Here is a 19,498-nt window from a genome sequence, read left to right as displayed (position 1 = left end):
GGCATTTTCATAAATTCTTCTAACTTGTTTTTAATAACTTTTGCGATAAAATTTATGAATAATTGTTTACCTAACAAAAACATATTAATGATGTTATAAAACGTTAAATTAATACAATTAAATTATCCAAAAACATCTTTAAATTTCAGAATGATATTTCAAAACAGTTTAATTTTGATTGTGTTCACTGCAGCCAAGTAAATTGTTGTATTTTGATGAAATAATTATGATAGTTGTTGTATTAAATTAAACACAATTATATTCATAACGACAACGCTTAATTGCAAAAAGAATTCTTCTATTTTTTTCATTTCACTAAATCAGTCTTCTTATATTTTAATTCACTATCATAGTCTTCCTGTTTTTTCAAATTCATTACCTGAGTCCATAGAGGAAAAAATTAAACTTTGATTATTAGCTTAAGACGTTGATGGCACAACAAGTCCTTCTTATTGTCCCCACAGCGCTCCGTGTATGAAGGCCGATAACAATTCCACCACGGACCAGTCAATGTCGAAGTTTTTCCTTCTGGCGAACAACGCCACCTTTCATGAAGCCGAGCTTCCACCTTTGTTGTCTGTAATGCCGCCGTTGTAATATTTGATGTAGAGGAGGAGGAGCAATGTAAGGGAGATTATGGTTGTCAAGATGCACACCACCACCGCTATGCGTGGTTTGAACGGCGACGAGAAGTTGTTGTTGTTAAGATAATTTTTAGTTACCTTACCTAATTACTGTCGAGAGTAAATTGAAAATACCTCTTAAACGACTGATTATATGTGGACACATGGCAGTCAACGTTTTAAGCTAATAGTCAATGTTTAATTTTTTTATTGGAGACTCCGATAGTAAATTTGGAAAAATAAAAAAACTCCAATAGTGAATTAAAAAATAAAAAGACCTATTTAATGAAATGAGAAAAAATAGGAAGACTCATTTTGCAAGTAAGCATAAAGAGAAAGGGAACGAAACTAAGCTCTAGTCGGTGCCATAAACATGAGCATGATCACAGTGAGTCTAAATTGCAGCATCTCATCTTTTTCCTCTTCTCTACGCGCATTTTCACACCTTCTCTTTCTCCTCTTTCCGCTCTCTGCTTCTCCGGTTGTTATGATCAGAAGCAGGGAGCAGCAAGGTCAAGAACTAGAAGATGCAGAACCAAGTAGAAATGCAGAATCAAACAAGGAAGAGGACAGAAGGCCAAAAAGGGAAATCAACAAGCCATATTACCTCAAGGATTTCGTTAGCAAATAGTGGGTGAGCTGACAGCTGAGTAGTGGTCCCTAGATTCCTTGTCGGCTGAGTAGCACATTCTATTGAAGATTGTCTCCCTTGCAATTGCATTTGTTTTTCCTCCAAGGCACACCATTCCAAAATCCGTTAGAAATTGTTAGCAGAAATTCTATATATATAGGAATGATGTATTCTAATGGATAAGCAGAAATAAAATCTCTTTTCCCTCACCTTGTTCTGGAGGTTCCTAGGCCTCTAATGCTAGGATTCCATTTCAGCTCTTAACACCGGTACTCACTCACGTTGCATTTCCTTTTCCTTATCTTCCAATGCGCACGCAAATTTCGCATTCGCATAGTTTATGTTTGTGTGTGTCAAAATCACGTTCAGGTTATATTTGTTGTAAAAACAGAAGATCCACCGAAGCAGCATCCAAAGAATTAGGGAACAAAAATTGAATTGCAACCTATCAATTTGCTTAAACTGTAAAAATCTACCGATTCTGAATGGATATGTTGTAATTAAAAGGGGGCATGAATTTTAAGACAGCACACAAATGTATAACTTTACACAACTCCACTTTCAATTTTAAGACATGAATTTCAAATTCTTGCCTATCTATTTCTACTCTGAATGTTTGTCCGCTAATAATCCCCTTCGAAAAATGATAATTCTAATTATATTGTTTTCTAACTCTATTGGTCTGTTTGACGTATAGTTTTAATCTAGCTAGGCCACAATTTTAAGGCTTGCAGACATAACAGAAAAAAGGCTTGACAAACTTTAGTCAAATTGCAGAAGTTGTTGCTAGTGGGCATTTACACAAGTTGAATAAAATTATTTTTATTTTTTTATTTCTAATAAAGACTTGAATAAAACATAATTGTGAAGTATCCTGTTCAAAACAAACTTTGATATTTTTCTATAAAATAAAAGTTTGAGATTAATGGCATCATGGGCCAACAAGAATGGCTACAATAAAATGGTCTGAATTCTGAACAGCAATTGTGGAGCTATGATCTAACAATTTTTCAAGATCGTTGAATAATTGATGTATAAAAATATGAAATCACAAATTAAATTTTAATTTGGGATGTACATAAAATTACTAATAAAAGATAAATGTTGCTCCATTTTCTTTCCCCCACCACAATATTGTCAGAAGTTGTATTTTATGTTTAAAGACAATACATTTTTTTTATATATAACTTCCTAAGCTTGTATTGATGTCAACATATGGACCCTTACAGATTTCTGTGTTTTCTCATGCAGGGAGTTCGTCCCTGCGACAAAAGGAGAAGCATCAGCGAGTATCAATCTCTATTTCCTGCAATTGATTTTTCACTGGCAAGTTCCTAGATTTTATCATGCTATGCATCCTTGTGGTTTATGATTTCATAGAAGACGGCTAACATTTTTCTTTAGCTGTACAAAAATCGGGTCTAATTATAATTTGTTCTCTTTGGGTTTTTGCCAAGTCACCTTTTTCTTTTCTTTCCAGATTGATAGTAATGAGGATACATGGTGGAAGGCCGATGTTAGAGAAACAAAGGAAGAACTTGCAGCCAGAGGGCGGAAGTTCATGAACTGGTACGATTTAGTTACTGGGAAATTTTAGTTTTTATTCTTTTTGTTCCCCTTGCTTTAATTAGCCGAACTTTAACCCCCCCTCCTAATTGCTAGATTAGACTTGACTACTACAATACTAGATCCAACCTATATTATCCGCTATACTGGAAATTGTTGTCAAATATGTGTGGGTTCATTTCTGAGACTCTTGAACTTTATTTTTCACTTCGTCACAGGTTGGGGACAAGAAAAGAGGAGATAGCAATTGTGACGGATAGAGCATTGTTGTTTCATACTCTTAGTGCCTTTGTAAACCACAGCCATCCCTTGGAGAAGAAAGAATTATCGAAGCCGCAAGTTTGCCGATGCCTTCCATGTAGTTATTTGCTATTCACATCCTTTTGAGCCAACAGAGTTGATTATTTATGCGCGATTCTTTTTAGATGAAAACATCTTGTTTCTTCATGGATTACATAAATACAATTTAGTCCTCACCAGTTTTGTGCATTAGTTCAAAAATTTCTTATTGTTCCAGCTGTTTTGGGATCTTGCATGCTGTTTCATGTGGTGCCTAAATTCTTAAACTTTTGGATTACGTTTTTGTAACCGCCGCTGTGATATGTTCAGTGGTACCCTCCTTTTTGTATAGTAGGAAATAACTGACCGGTTTCAATAATATTTGTGCAGCTTTGCCAATTGCGAGCTTCGCTCCGTGGTCATGTTGATGTGTACGAATACATTCAAAAACAACTTTTAAGAGCTCCCTTGCACCTCAATCAGGGTTTTTATGATTTATTCCTAACTTGTAGTGTGACAGGATAGGATGCTTTAATCACAAAAAATCAGGCAAGATGCCTTCGTGAAGGACCTCTCCTCTAGTGATGTTGCCCATAAAAACGCTGAGAGGAAAAAAAAGAAACAAGGTTCTGTAGATATTTCATCCTGACTCGGGCAATCTAGCATAATTATTTCAAATTTCACAAATTATGCTTCTTGTCTGCAACAGGAAATATTTTATATGGGATACTTGTCCAACAAAGTATTCTACTAAGGATACAAGAATCTCAGTCATTACAACATACAATGATATGGTCATATGGTATTGATGTATATTACTCAGTATATTACTTAACGAGCAGCAGATGTGATAAATATGGAAAATATAATTCAATAGATAACAAAAAATTATTATCTTTAAGAGCAATGCTGAACATTCTGTTTCAATAGCACATAATCTTATATTTGAAGTTCTTAAGAAAGAAGCTCCTTCTACATATTGACGACGAGCAAGTTACCTTCGCCCGTGATTTTCTAAATAATTTTTTATTTTGTCTTTAATTATTACTATGCAGATTTATTTCCTAAGAACTTCTCAAATCATAAATCCTTTGGAGAAATGAGATGCACCGAGGATGAAAGCACACACAGCATTTGCTAAATGGATAGCGATTTCCAAATGATAAAACAGCAAAGGCTACTTATAAACCGTAACCAGCAAGAATATCTTAGCTTCATTTAGCCTTCAGAACATCATAGTACGACGCGGGTTTTTTCTTCCACTCACCACAGAGTTTCTGAATAAATTAGGCAGAACTTTTACCAAAGAAATAATCATAATAATAATAGAAAGAGTGACAAAATAAGTTATATATCACACAAAAAGCGGGGAGGAACTTCATAGGAGTAGCAGCACTTTTTACATTTATGCAAGACAATATACGTACCTCCACTTCAGCGGCTACACGCAGTACAGTAGCTTCCGCCCATGGTCGACCCATTATTTGCAAACCTATTGGAAGTCCTACTTTATCGTAACCAACCTATAGAAAAAAACATGTTAGTTAAATGAATTAACAGTATAGGATCAATGTCTAGTTTGGATTAACATCTGGTTTATCGAAACTTTTCAATTAAGATAAATATTAGATTCCAAACTTACAAAACAGTCCTTATAAATTTATTATGGAGAAGACAAAATAAGTTTAAGTTGATTTCAACTTATCTAATTTATTTTACTTTGTTGATTCATTTTTTTTTCTTCTGTAAATACGTGTTGAGAAATTTATTCAAACTAACTAGATATCATTCTATGAACTATAACAATGGCATTTAACTCAAGTGTTCTTCAGAACAAAATAACAAACACTATTCGTAACTGATTTACTTCACTCTCACTAACCGGGACAGAAATGGCAGGGAATCCCAAAAGATTTGCAGGAACAACGAACTGCATAAGGTTAGCTGAAAAACAAGTTTTGAGTTAACATATGAAAAGATAAGTTATTACATAATAGGAAGAGTTGTCGTAAGCATTGCATGACATTTTACTTAGATCGGTCATGAATGATTATGTTCTTCTAATAAGGAAAAACGAATCAAGAGATCAGTATCTCGATACAGATAACAGATCCAATCCAAAACTTTTAATGATGTTTTGTGCTAAGTCCTGATCGAATGGAGTACCATAATGTTCAGTATAAATAATTGCCACCAATATTATGACACTTAAAATTCTGCCAATCATGATAAAATAGATTCTGGATTCAAAGTGTGAGGGCAATATTTAGGTACAAACTTTCACTTGACTCTTTTGTTGACCTTACAAGTCCAGGGATCATTAACTCATGTTTATATCAACGGACAAGTTTACTTTGGACAATACTTTGATAAATTCCTCATTTTTAATATCCTTATTATCAAGTTCTCAAATTAAATAGTGACGAGTAGTTTTGCTTTTTTCTTTTTTAATTCTGGGAGATTCTTAATGAAGGCTATTTAATGTTAGAAAAATCATCCATGTGTCATCTTTTGATTTGAAAACTTAATAACAAGGATACAAAAGGAACTTGATTTAAATTTGTCCATTTACATATACTCATTTAATTATATTAGTACAAAGACTTAAGTGCAGTTTTAGATACTTTTGATATTGTTTTCCAATCAAAATTACAATTTCACCTCAGTAACTTTTAAGGTCCACATCAACAGTTAGAATTAGTTACTGAGATTAAATATCAATTTTAATTGGAGAACACCAAAAATACTTAAAAAAACTTTACTTTATCCTTTTAAATTATCAGAGTGCACAAGTAGGAGTGTGCATATAAACTGGTTCGAAATTATCCGTTTCCGAACTGCACCAGTTTTTTTAACCGAACCAGTTTGTTTAAATAAAACTGAACTGGTTTCTCAAATAAGTTTTGTTCGAACTGAACTGGTTTCTCAAATAAGTTCGGTTTGAACCAAACTGGTTTTAAAACCGTTTCGGTTCACTTAATAACTGAATTGTTTTTTTTCTAAAATTGGAATAGTTTTTTTAAAGAAAAAAACAGTTTGTAAACTAGTTCAAAACCGGTTCAGTTCTTAAAACCAGTTTAAACTTAGTTTGAAACCAGTTCAGTCCCCTAACCAATTTTTGAAACCAATTCAGTCCTTAAAACCAGTTTTGTTCTAAACTGGTTTTAAAAACCAATTCTCAAATTTGGTTTAAAAACCAAACTGCTTAAACCAGTTTGGAACCGGTTCGGTTCGGTTTTTTTCCCAAAGTGGTTTTTGCTCACCCCTATGCACAAGTATCAATAGTATGGGACATAGGATATAATGTTAATTATAATGCTGCACTGCAAATCATTAAAGAATAATACCCTAAAGGTGAAGCTAATCCATTACCTGTAGTCTGCATATCTGTTTCACCACTTTTAAGAGCACTGGGAGGTATTATGGGTGCTGTCATGCTGTTACAAACAAAAAACAGTTCAGGTGCAGTTACTCCATATCAATTATTCCAGCCATTTTTTAAAAATCCATTTCCACAGGCAAAACCATACTTCCAAAATAAGACGATGTAGTTGAATTTTGTTAAAAATCCATTTCCATAGGCAAAGTAGATTTCATACCAATAAATTATTAACGACTGCCAGAAAACATATATAGTTATATACTGTTATCCAGACTGTAAAAACTAATTTCAAAGTCATTCAAAGAATTATAAAAGTAACCCACATTAGATCAACTGAACTTAATTTGGCACAGTGCATGAGTAAGGAGTACTCTACCAAATTGGTATACATACCCAGTGGTCGGTGTTACTATGACATCCACTTTCTTGAAAATCTCCAAGTGGTAATACATACTCCTTCGTCTGAAACATTTACCATAAATTTTAGAAGCTACATACACAATTTTTTGGTATACATTAGACAATCTGTGACAGTAATTATTTTTTAAAATTGTAACGTCATTTTCCAAGGTCATCAGTAAGAAATGCTTAAATAAAGGGCCACAAATTTGTTATACTTATTATCAACTCTCGTCTCACCTAATACATTGGGCTGCAACATAATCGGCTGCTGTAAATGACCGAAAAAGTGCCAAACTTGTACGAGTATCATATGTCAAATTTACACCTTTCCTATGAAAGCAAAGAAATAAAGGAAATCACCATAAATTTTTATAGCCACCGTCTAATATTAACCACTTTGAATAATAGATTAGAAGGATGTCTTTTAAGAATTGGACCACAAAATGAAGTTACCAGTATTAACTTTCAATATATACTCAAACATACCCGTCTTCACAATCAGGATTCAGTGAACATAAGCATTCAGAGCCAATGGAAACAACATGGGCAGTTCGCATCTCAAGAAGCTCTGGTATAACAATTTCTATCATCTTCAAATAATAGAGAAATATACACTACTTAGCCCTGTTTAAATCTATCATGCTTATCTAGAAATAAAATGCATTACATGATAGAATGATGAACTTACTTCACAACCATGCGCCTTTGACAGCAGATTAAGTGCTTCATCACATTTATCAGAGATTTCAGTTGAATGCACATCATTAAACCACTTCACAAGAATAAATATATTATATATAAAAAGGGTGTGACATTAAACTGCACAAAAAATATATTTTGAAAGGATAAGGTGATTACCGGGGTGTACTTTCCAATTCTTAAAGATCCCAAGGCATTTGAATTATCGTTGGATGACAGACTTGGCAAACAAGGTGGTGACTACAATAAACACAAAATTATATGCATCGTACTTACTAAAGAATGGCAAAGTTTTGTATAGAGAATACAGTATAGAATAACTGAATAAAAGTTGGTTTAGTAGTTTGTCTTTGTCATGTACACATCCATAAGAGGTCTAAAAGAGCCTCTGGTTTATAAAGAGTAGCAGTACAAATGGTTTTTAGAACATAATATGTAATTATGGAAGCAGGCTTACTTTGTTATGGCTGGGTAGGAAAACTACCAAATGTCAGAGGGTAATTTATTGTCCTAGGTTCGATACATCCCCTTCTCAGTCAGTCCTTTTAAATGACTGACGTCCATGTTCCAAAGTTAGATCCTGGTAAAGATTTTTCCAAGAACTGCTTGGCTTTATTTAATGAAAAATTACTTTGATAGACTAACTCGACCTCACAAAACCAACTTTGTAGTTCATTCTTAGAATTTGGGCATAGGGTTCATCCCAACAAAACCGGTTTTTAAGGTGAGAAGAGAACTTACCTAAGTCTTATAAGGATTACATTGGTATCTCTTGGCAATTTAGGTGGGACTAAACACACCTCCAAAGGTTGCAATTAAGGCAGCCGAAAGAGGCCACAATTACATTGGTCATATTGTCAACATTTTTGGTTTTCAATCTCAACAATTTTCTTATTACTCAGAAGAATATCAACTGTAGGATTAAAGAACTAGATCCCCCCACCCCCACAGCAAAGAAAAAAATATACCGGTTTCAAACTGATTCTATTTGCAGGTGATGCACCCAACATTGCAGAATACCTGAATCATTAGGACCAAAAAGATCTGTTATATAATATAGGTTCAAGAAGCAAGCCATAGTGATACAGGTTTTATACTTGATATCAAAAACTCAATTAACTAAACCAAACAACTAGAAGTGCAGACATGTACATGTAAAGTTGAGAGCAGTCAAGTAAAATGAAAGAGTAAAAAAAGGAAGATCAAAGAGAGAGAGAAATATGCATTGCATACACTAGCAAGACATCCTCCACCGTTGAAGCAATGGGTCCAATAATTTCCACAGTCCCAGAATCACATAATGACCTGTAAATAAAAACAAAAAAAAAAATGGAAGTGTTCCAGACATAACAAATTTAGCTGGCCAAACACTACGATTGATCCTACAATGTGGTAAAAAAAAACATTTTCTTGAGGAGCAAATAGTACATATAAAGAGCTGGTAATGATTGATCCATTACATAGTGCAAGAAATTACCCCTCCATGCTTGTCCGCCCGTAAGTTGTCTTAAATCCCACCACACCACAAAGGGAAGAAGGAATACGGACTGAACCTGCCCTTTTCCAAAATTTTCAAAAATAAGTTATACTGAGAAAATAGAGCCAAATAATCAGTTTAATACATTAGATTTGCTCAACCTCCACCATCAGTTCCCAATGCAGCAGAACATAGTCCAGAAGCCACAATTGCAGCCGGACCTGAAGAAGATCCACCAGTATACCTGTCAGGTGCATGAGGATTTCTTGTAGTTCTGCAACTCAAGAAAATTCAGTTGAATAATCAACAAAGGAAGATTGTGATGAAGAACACAAGATCAATACAAGCAAACCAAAACAGTTTTCAAGGTTATGTAAGAGATTCAGGGTAACTAATGGTGAGAAAAACTCCTTTAATTTCCTAAAGGCTTTTGACACATGTCCCCGTTATAGAAGTTACTTCTCAAATCACACAAACTAGGGAATTGGACCAAGTAATTGCAGAAAACTGAGAAAGAAATAGCAGATAACAAAGATGAAAAGACAACACAGATCATTTGTGAGACCTGCAACCTCATATCTAATCCCGCACTCAATTCCTGTTTACCACCCCAACCCCAATCCCTTCATTCCTTTTAATCCCTTTAACAGATTCCCTTTTCTTCCCCCAGCTGTCACATTGGCAGATCCCCTTACCCATGTTCTCTTCATTGTATACAAGACTGTGCAATCCCTTGCTACTCTTCCATATCTTATGCAATAAACCTTTGTTATGGGAAAGAGTCTATCATGTTGCCATATAACATTTTTTCCTTTCAGTAATGGTTCTTAAGTTTCTGATCAACAAGATGAATGAAGTGAATGAATGAATGAAAATACAAAGAAATTTGTTAATATCACCCGTGACCCGCCCCCTTCCCCAACACACACACACACACACAAAGCAAGCAGAGATCTTTATGTTGATAGTGACATCAAGATTTAAATTAACAATATATGATAAGCTTACCCATAATTAGGATTATTTCCTGTTGTACCCATGCCTAACTCATGCATATTTGCTTTCCCTATGAATATGACACCACAGGTACGCAGTCTTGATACACAGACTGCATCCTCCTTTACAGTGCGTACCTCATGCATCCATGTAGTTGCACCTGTCATCATCAGAAGAAAATTCAAAGTTTTTTTTTTTCAATTACCTCATGCATCCATGTAAGATGCTAAGATTTACTTACCCTTAGATGGATGAGGATAACAATCTATGTCATCTTTGATGGCCATGAAAATTCCATCCAATATCGATAATGGATTTCCTACATAATCAAAGTCCAAGAATATAACTTGGATAATTGTCTGTCTATTCACCCCATGTCTCAACATAATCATGTGTGAAAGATTTAGACTGTAAGCATCCGAATCATACAAGATTACCTGCTTCAAACCTCTGAGTAGATGCTGCCGCCTGCTCCCGGACTTCTGCAGCATCAAACGATATCAATAGTGGTGTAGGAGGTTTATTTCTTCCATTGTCCTCTATAATTGAGATGATGCGCTCAGCAACCTATATATTCAAAGTGTAATTGATTCATTTTACAATTTAATTTGAATTAAGAGAAGACAAATCTGTACAGAGAGTTGCTAACAACTAAATGCTGCATACCATGGATGGGGTTACTTTTCTAGATCGATAAGCATGAGCATAGTCACGTATTTTCCAGTACCGAAAAGATGCAGATGAATTTTCCCATAATTCAGCAACATCATAATGTGGAAGACACTTCAGGGCAGACTCAACTCGATCTTCAGGTCTCCCATCTTCCTCAAGGACAACAACACCAGGCTCCATTTCTAAATTAATGTTACAGACATCAGGATGGATTATATAATAAGCAAGCATCCTCAAATAATCAAATGAAATGCAAATAATTTGACACAATTATTAATTTTCATTGTCTGTAAGGGAATTTGTTCCTCCTATCCTAGTATAATCATCTCAAAGAACTTCAAATTTAAGTATATCCAACATATAAGACCACCTGCAATTTAAACACAGACTGCATATTGACAAGAAGCAATTCACAAATGAGGAGAGGAAACCACCTTGAGGTGGATATTCAGGTTTAAACATGGGTTCCTCGGGTATCACAGTGTGGCGCAGTATCTGTTCATAATCATAAAGAAAAAGAAAAAAAACAGACAACATTTAGTCAGTTCACTATGTTACTGTCGTTCACACGCCACACCACTCAGGTATTATTCATAAATCATAATGACACAGCAACTGAAACAAAACACCTGTAGCTAACCATGACATTAGAATACAGGATACAGGACAGTGGTCACTAATTTCAGCAACAAAACACACACCTCATCCATTTTATTTTCCTTCTTCAAAATATTCATAATGATAGGACCTATCAGGGGAGCTTCAATTATCCTCACAAATAACCTAAATACAAATCCAGTCAAATGCGGAGCTGCAAAAAAAAAAAGTCAGTAAGTAGTAGAAACTGGAAATTTAACTTAATTGCAGAAAAAGCAAGCGAGTGAAATTACCTTGCACAACTTCACGTTTGTATTTGGTGGAAGATAAGTCAACGTCCTTGGCTGGCGTCATTACACGCTTTTTCCCCATCTTCTTCAGAGATCGCGAAACACTGATGAATGATCCTTCTCTTTCAGCTTCCTAATTGAATTCAAATTATTAAAAGAAAATATAAAAACAAATAAATTCGAATCGCCGAAGAAACAAGAAAACACAAAAGCTAAAAACGAAGTTAGAAATTGAAATTGCGGAACGCAAACCTAGCGAATAGAGATGCGAGCTATGAAGAAGTAAACTACTAAGTGATAGTAATAAAGTTTTTCATTTGTTTGGAAGTGAGAGCCAACAAACTCTCTGACTATCCTTCTCTCCATTAAAATCTTCTACTAAGCTAATTTACTAGCTACCTGTGGGTGTAAAAACACTTGTGAGATTCATAATTAATTTAAGATTATACTTAAAATTCAGATTTCTGTTTCAATATCTTTTTATGAGAATGAATTCACTAATTTTAAAATTTTAAGAGTAATTCTTATTCATATCATATATTTTTCTTGATATTTAATAATTAAGATTAATTATTTATTATAAAATAAATTATAAGAAAAATAAATAATTCCAAAAAAAATTATACAAAATCATTCAATCATATCACACGAGATGTGATTGGTTAATTATATAAACACTTATATCTAAACTCTTTTTTTATAAAAATATATATATAGTGAATTTTAAGAATTGTATACTCAAATATAATATTAAACATGAATATTAACACTCAAACATATATAATAAAAATATTTTACATAGTGAATATCAACAACAATCATAAATCATTATTACAACAAATAATGTAACAACTTTTATCATAATCTATAACTATTAATAATAAGATTATCTTTGGTGTACATATTTCATTGAATAATTTTATTCTTAAATTTTAAATTTTTTTCTTTTAACTTGCATTAATTTTCCACTATTTTATATTATTAGTTTTTTTATTCTATCATTTTTTTATTAACTATATTTAACTTTTATTTTTTAAATTATCTAAAAAATTTAGAGAAGTACGGTCTTCCCCTAGTTATTATAAAAATTATGCTGCTAATAAATTTTATTAGTTCACAATGTAAAATTAGACTCATAATGTATAGACTATTTATATGCTTAAAAAAATGTTAATAAAAAATCAAATATCCCGAACCAATATGAAATGAATTATATTTACATTTTAAATTGTGAAAAAGTTGATTCAGTATGCCAAAACTTTAATATAGTATTATCGTAACGTGTATTTTGCTCTGCTTAATTTTTAAGAAATGGAAAAAGAATCAATATTGAAAAAAAAAACCCTTCCTAAATAAATATTAGGTAACTCTTACTTGGAGATATTTTGTACGAACATTGTTCTAATTAACTTTATACAATGAGCAAAGTCTATATATTACCAACTCCTAAAGTTTCTATATATTGTTAATTTTCATGTTGACTAATAACTTGAGCTTCCATCTTTCTTAATTCATTTGATGCCATGTCCTCAAAATGCAGGGAATTTATATTTAATAGGTGTGATAATGCTACTTATGAATAATTTTAAAATGCAATAATACATTTTGTAATGGATTAAGAAAGGAGTTTCATAATCATATAAAATAATTTTATATTATTAACATATTTTTTATTTTTCTTGAAAAAATATAACATATCTTTTACAACAAACATATATAATTTTAAACTTTTATTTCACCTTTCTTAATTTTTAAAATATTTTTTCATTTAATTTTTTATTTATATAGTCATGTTTTCTGTTAAATAATGATCTGATAATTAATTTTTAAATATTTATAGCCGTTTTATTTTCTAACTATTAAAAATCGTCAGAAATTACATCCATAATCATTTAATAAGACTAAACAATTTTTTATAGCTAAAAATAAAAATAAAAATGTTTTGCTCATGTCATGTTAACCATATAACATTCTCAATATAAGCAAACCAAACCCTTCAATCCTTACTGCCAACATCACCAAACCAATCCTGGATCCTCAAAAGAAACAAAACAAAAGAAGTAAAACGAAAAGGAAAAATCAAAATAGCAAATGGCAAGCATAGTCGCTAAAATAGGAAGAATCAAAATAGCAAGCAAGCATCATTTTGATATTTTCAAATTTCTTCCCTTTTCCCTTCCCCAAAACAAAATATAGGGTAAAGTTTAAACAACAAGAAAACAGTGAAATAAAATATTGGTTGATTCGGATTGAATTTGAACCCAATTAAGTTGAAGGAAAAAAAAAAAAAACAAACCAATTTAATTGGTTTGACTTGAATTCTCAATTAGTTAGTTGGATTGATATAAACTTATAAACTCCTTTAAAGTTTTTTTGGTTGGAGTGGAAGGAGTCAAAATAGGGGTGATGGATATAAACTAAAGGAATAAAAAATATAATTAAACCTAAAATTAATAAGAAAGCATGAGGAGTTTTAATGTTATTGACTTGTAGCAAAAAGAGATTTATAATGACTACTATGTCCTTTCAACTTGATTTTCAATACATTTAGATAATAAAAAATGTATTGATGCTGTGATATTTAATATCTTATTATAGAATCAATAGGACAAAAAATTGAATAGTAAAGAGTTTTAGAATTCAGATAAAGAAAAATATCTTATAATGTCCTTTTTTTTGCCATTTCTGTACGTATGGAGAATGAAAAATATATTAATGTTGATATTTTCGTATTCTAAGCTAACTTTTTACAATAAAAAAAAAAAACTAGTTCTAAGCTAATTTGACCAAATATGTAGTAGAAGAAAGAGGAAAGTTGTTGAATAGAATGAATAGGAAAATATCTTCACCGTTTATCTTTAAAAAAAAATTACTCCTATTTAATTAAATAGAATGAATAGGAAAATACATAAAAAAAAAAGAGTTAAATGTTATCATCAAACTTGATGCAATCAACCGCTGGATAAATTATTCAACTTAAACAATAGTTGTGGGAGCATAAAAAGTTATAATTAAATAACAATATAATATATTATGATATAAAATTCATTATATTACATATATTTGATAAAGTATTTAGGTTAATTTATAATTTGTTTTAGTAGCTGAAAATTTGATTGAACAGTTGGAATAAGAATAAAATAAATTATAAATATAAAAACAATGCGTAAAATTCCAAAAATGGGCATGCTAGTAGTACACTTGTGAATCTTTTTATCCTTAGACTTTTCACATGTTATTTCTATCCCATCTCTAGCTAAAGCTAGCACTAACCTGCTCACAGCACCAATCACACCTCTTATTTGCGTCATCACCGTTGTTGAATCAGAGAGTCATGGCCGCCATCTGCGCGCATAACAGGTGAGATCATATGTAAATAATTATTATTACATTATATTATATGCGTACGTATTTAATCATAAATCCTATCATTTATTCTTCAATCAACAATAAACAACTTATTTTCTTGTATACTACGATTGCATTAACTTGACTTTGACTTCATTTCGGAAGTGAAATTAGCCCCACCTCCTTTTTATAATGCAATTTGCAGATAGCAAGAGTGCCCGCTGGAAACGGAAACAATAAGATTTCCTTTTAGCAAAGCAAAGGAGCATATTTCGCAGCCACGTAGTACGTATGTTATTCTTATATGTTTCAGCTCACCGCTTGGTCCACAAAACTGCATGCTTAAACGTTAGGAATAAGTAGTAATCAATTTAATTGTAGGTTTATGTAAACTGATTCGCATTATTTATAAGTTAAATGGGTTCAGTTTATCACTCATAAACCAATCCATTAATTCACAACAGTTAAATTTCTCAAAAAATATTTTAAATTAGAAAAAAATTGTGAAAAGTGAGTAACAATTTACAAAAATTGAAAAAAAATATATATATTATGTCGACCGACGCGTGAGTTAACTCATTTAACAGGATATTTAGGCGAATTTATTAAATATAGACACAGTTAATTTAATTATTCGGTCTTTGTGCAGTGGTATCGTATAGGTTGGGGAAACCCGCATTATCCTTTTGTATTTATCAGAAAGGTAATGGTCCCTCTTGCTTTAAAAATTACTGGTACTTGTACTATCAATTATATGTCAGGTTATGAGTTTTTCGATCCAATTAATTGAATTAGTTTGAGTTATACAATTATCCAATGAAAAAAACTGATAAATATTATTAATATACTCTTTACACATTATTTTCAATAAGTTTTAAAATGACATGAATTTAATTTCTTATTTAATTAACACACATTTTTCCTTATATTAATAGTTTTGATAATTTTAAATAATAAAAATAATTGAGTTAAAAAACATATTAAAAAAATAGATTCCTAAAATGCACTTTTATACATAGGTTTTCAACTTTTCCTATCCAAGAGCACAAAATTTCTCCATTTTAACTTCGACTCCATGTAGCTTTCACCTAATCAATTCAGTAGGTTTCACCTAATGAAGACATTGATCAAGCTCACACACCATCAATTATTACCTCCTTCCTATAACCATGATAATGCACAGGGATAAAAATATTCAATAAATATAAAATATTACCATTATCTTTGGACAAAATATTCTTATTTAATATTTTCTCTATCATATTATTTTGACATTTTAGTAAAAATAATTGTTCCATTTTATTTGTCATTTTATAATATTAATAAAATATTTTTTATTATATGTTTAACTATTTATTATCGAATGAAAAATAAGAGAAATATACATGAGAGAATATAATTAAAAATGGAAAACAAGAGATATATTAAAATTTTATAGTATAATATATGAAATCTAACATACTAGATTAATTTCTTAATTTCTGCAACAGAATCTCAAATTTCAAATAATGTTTCATTAGACTTTAAATATTAATATTATGTTAAGATAAAAAAAAAGAATAAAACATCAATACTTATGAAATGGAGATAATATGTATTTACAATAGTATTAACATTTACCTGGACAAGAAACAAGTAATTTGACTAATTAGATGCCAACCTTTCAAGGCACACAACTCCAATCATAAAGAACGAAGTGGTTATGCCTAATCTAACGTAGAATTCAACTGGATTTCTTATCTTAACTAAATTCAACTGAATTTCTAATTAGATATTAATTTCACTCGCAGCACTTGCAGTTCCTCTTCCTCCAACATAATAGTATTAACATTTACAGTATTTTTTTTAATTTTAAATATTTTATCAATGTCGTTTATTTTTTTTTTATTTTCTTATCATATTACACACAATATCATTTTTTTTTCTTTTTTCTTTTTAGGTGTTGATAGGTTAACTGGGATGATCATCAAATATTTTTATCATTTTCCGATAAAATATGACGGGAATTTAAGATAGTATTTGAAAAGCAAAGCTAAGAACTGAGAAGAAATGAAAATAAAAAGGATAGCATAGTGCCATAATGGAAGCTTGAGAAGGAAGTGGTCCAAAGAAGAAGAAAGATGAAGGAGAACTACTCATACCAATCGTATCCAGATTCAGGCGAGTCCTCTCCACGCTCCAGAGAGATCGACTTCGAGAACCCTCCTCCATGGGACCACCAAAACTACAAAGCCAAGTTCATCTGCAGCTATGGCGGCAAGATCCACCCACGCTCCCACGACAACCAGCTCTCCTACGTCGGCGGCGACACCAAAATCCTCGCCGTCGACCGCTCCATCAAGTTCCCCGCCATGCTTGCCAAACTCTCCGCCCTCTGCGACGCCCAAGACAACAACATCACCTTCAAGTACCAGCTCCCCGGCGAAGACCTCGACGCTCTCATCTCCGTCACCAACGACGACGACCTTGACCACATGATGCACGAGTACGATCGCCTCTACCGCGCTTCCGCTAGACCCTCCCGCATGCGATTATTCCTCTTTCCTTCCGATACTCCTCCTTCGCCTCCACCTGCTTCTGCTCCACCTGATACCGTTATCAAACCTAATAACGTCGATTTTCTCTTCGCTCTCGAAAAAAACGTCGCCGTCCCTGCTCCTCCGCCTCCTCAGCCACCACCGGTTTCTGTCAAATTTAATGATCCGCTGCCGGAGCCTGTGGCGCCGCAGCCGGAGTACCGGTCGCGGTTGAATTTTAACCCTGCGGTTTCGGATCCAAGCGCGATTCAGCGCCAGTTGCATCAATTGCAAATTGCGGAGAACGAGAAAGCTTCGTATCGGAGGAAGAACGAGGATAATTACCCTGCCGGTGATTACTACGTTCAGAAAATGCCCGAGAAGTTCCCGCCAGCGAATTTTCCGGCAAGCGCACCGGGTTATTGGCCTGAAAAACATGTTTCCGGCGAGGCTTATCCGCCGGCGGTTACGGCAACGTCCGGCGGAGGGGAACCGTCGGTTCATATGATTCCGGCGCCGGGGACGTTCTATCATGCACCAGTTATGCGGCCTCCGGCCACTCAGGGATACTACGCAGTGCAACAAATGGGTTCTGATAATTACCGTGAAGCACCGGTTTATGGCGGTGTTCCGCCGCCTAAAGCGGCGATTCCGGCTAGCTTGGCGCCGGCGCAGCAGCCGGTTAAGGCTCCCGCGTATACGGAAGGATTCGGAATGGTTCGGCCAGGTGGGATGCTGGATAATACGGTTGGTCCGTACTCGCAGGTGGCGTACGATAGTGCGAGTGGGAGACAGGTTTATTATACTGTGCCGGGTGGTGGGGTAGTGCACGCTCCTCCGTACCAAGGGGTTTTTCCGCCCGTAACCGCAGATATGAGACCGGGTGTGGTGTCGTTGGGTCAGGATGTTAAAGTCATAAACAAGGTTACTCAAGGTTCAGTGTGATCATTATCGACCCAAAAATAATAATAATAATAATAGTTCAGTGTGATTATGATTATGGTTTATCGCTACATATCTTTTTATTTTCTTTTTGTTACTATCTTGTTCGTAATCCTATTTATGTAATAGGGATATTATTAGCTTTTTAGTTTTTCGTTTGCTATTGTTGTACACAATATGTCGATGATGATCATAACTTATATCATATTCCTATGGTTTTGTGTAGATTTCTTTCTGTGCTGCTAATTTGGGTCTTGATATTTCTTCTTACTTTCTTTTAACAATTATACTTGAATTAATTTCCAAGATTTCATTGTCTTATTGAGTGTGAGTGCGACATCAGCAGAATTCGGTCGCCATGGATAAGGGCCTGTCAAATGTTGAATCATATGCTCTTCCTTCTCTCATTTCCATCTTTAGCAATAATGTTTTCCGTGCTTGCTTTCTTGGTAGTTGGTTGGTAGGATCTCCTATAGGTTCTTTGTTGCCCCTTATTATTAAATATATATGTATGTATGTACCTACCTTAGATTAACGAATAAACACTACCAAGCATCCTGTTTAATTAAGAAAACATAAAAAGAAAAAACTTGGTAGGCATTTTCACTCTTCTCGCCGATTCATGTCTATTCATTCCTTGTCTTTGTTTGGCCTCGATCTAGAGATATGCTTCAACAATATATACATGCCTCTACCTTTAAGATGTTTGGCCTCTAATATTTTGATTTAATAAATAAATTTACACATTTCCACTTTATAAATCTATTCATTTACATATTTTTCTTTTTATTGTTTGCTACTCTTAAATTGAGTTTAGAGTATATCCTCCTAAGACTCTCTCAAAATTTGAATGTTGAATGTCATGATTAAAAGTTTCCTCTTTTCTTTGTAAAATAGTTACCATCATTTGAAGTCCTTTCTATTTGACATCGATCGATCAGTTAAGGTAACTTAGAAACGCTTTCTGCATATTCAATTGCTACTTGTTGGAGGGTCTTCTTTTTGTTCTTTAAAGCCAATTTATTGTTTTTAACTTTACAAAGATATTTTATTTATCATCATTAATCACAGTAATCGG

The 19,498-nt window shown here is 33.2% G+C and overlaps 2 protein-coding genes and 2 long non-coding RNA genes across 4 annotated transcripts; 2 read left to right on the top strand and 2 right to left on the bottom strand.

The window, feature by feature from the left end:
• Positions 1-880: 880 nt before the first annotated feature.
• LOC114388225 lies at positions 881-1,448 on the bottom strand. Its single transcript, XR_003661461.1, has 2 exons — positions 1,231-1,448; positions 881-1,143 (listed from the first exon to the last, which is right to left on the bottom strand). It is a non-coding gene; the product is annotated as an uncharacterized LOC114388225 (long non-coding RNA).
• A 1,287-nt stretch (positions 1,449-2,735) lies between these two features.
• LOC114388226 lies at positions 2,736-4,267 on the top strand. Its single transcript, XR_003661462.1, has 2 exons — positions 2,736-2,823; positions 3,039-4,267. It is a non-coding gene; the product is annotated as an uncharacterized LOC114388226 (long non-coding RNA).
• Positions 3,927-12,024, bottom strand: LOC114388224 (fatty acid amide hydrolase-like). The gene is made up of 21 exons (XM_028348596.1): positions 11,867-12,024; positions 11,618-11,747; positions 11,429-11,538; positions 11,162-11,222; positions 10,722-10,909; positions 10,493-10,622; positions 10,297-10,374; positions 10,068-10,215; positions 9,221-9,333; positions 9,060-9,135; positions 8,816-8,887; positions 8,551-8,602; positions 7,742-7,822; positions 7,572-7,655; positions 7,370-7,473; positions 7,121-7,213; positions 6,875-6,943; positions 6,472-6,536; positions 4,982-5,043; positions 4,527-4,622; positions 3,927-4,376 (listed from the first exon to the last, which is right to left on the bottom strand). The coding sequence occupies exons 2-21, from the start codon at positions 11,694-11,696 to the stop codon at positions 4,314-4,316; spliced, it is 1,824 nt and encodes a 607-aa protein (XP_028204397.1). The 5' UTR covers positions 11,697-11,747; positions 11,867-12,024; the 3' UTR covers positions 3,927-4,313.
• A 4,944-nt stretch (positions 12,025-16,968) lies between these two features.
• Positions 16,969-18,666, top strand: LOC114387957 (leucine-rich repeat extensin-like protein 2). Its single transcript, XM_028348260.1, has one exon. It carries the CDS (start codon positions 17,083-17,085, stop codon positions 18,421-18,423), a length of 1,341 nt encoding a protein of 446 aa, XP_028204061.1. The 5' UTR covers positions 16,969-17,082; the 3' UTR covers positions 18,424-18,666.
• Positions 18,667-19,498: the final 832 nt, after the last annotated feature.

The sequence above is a fragment of the Glycine soja genome, chromosome 15 (assembly GCF_004193775.1).
Source record: "Glycine soja cultivar W05 chromosome 15, ASM419377v2, whole genome shotgun sequence".
NCBI classification, from domain to species: domain Eukaryota; kingdom Viridiplantae; phylum Streptophyta; class Magnoliopsida; order Fabales; family Fabaceae; genus Glycine; species Glycine soja.
The sequence above is the reverse complement of the archived record's forward strand: the minus strand, read 5'-3'. Positions and strand labels throughout refer to the sequence as shown.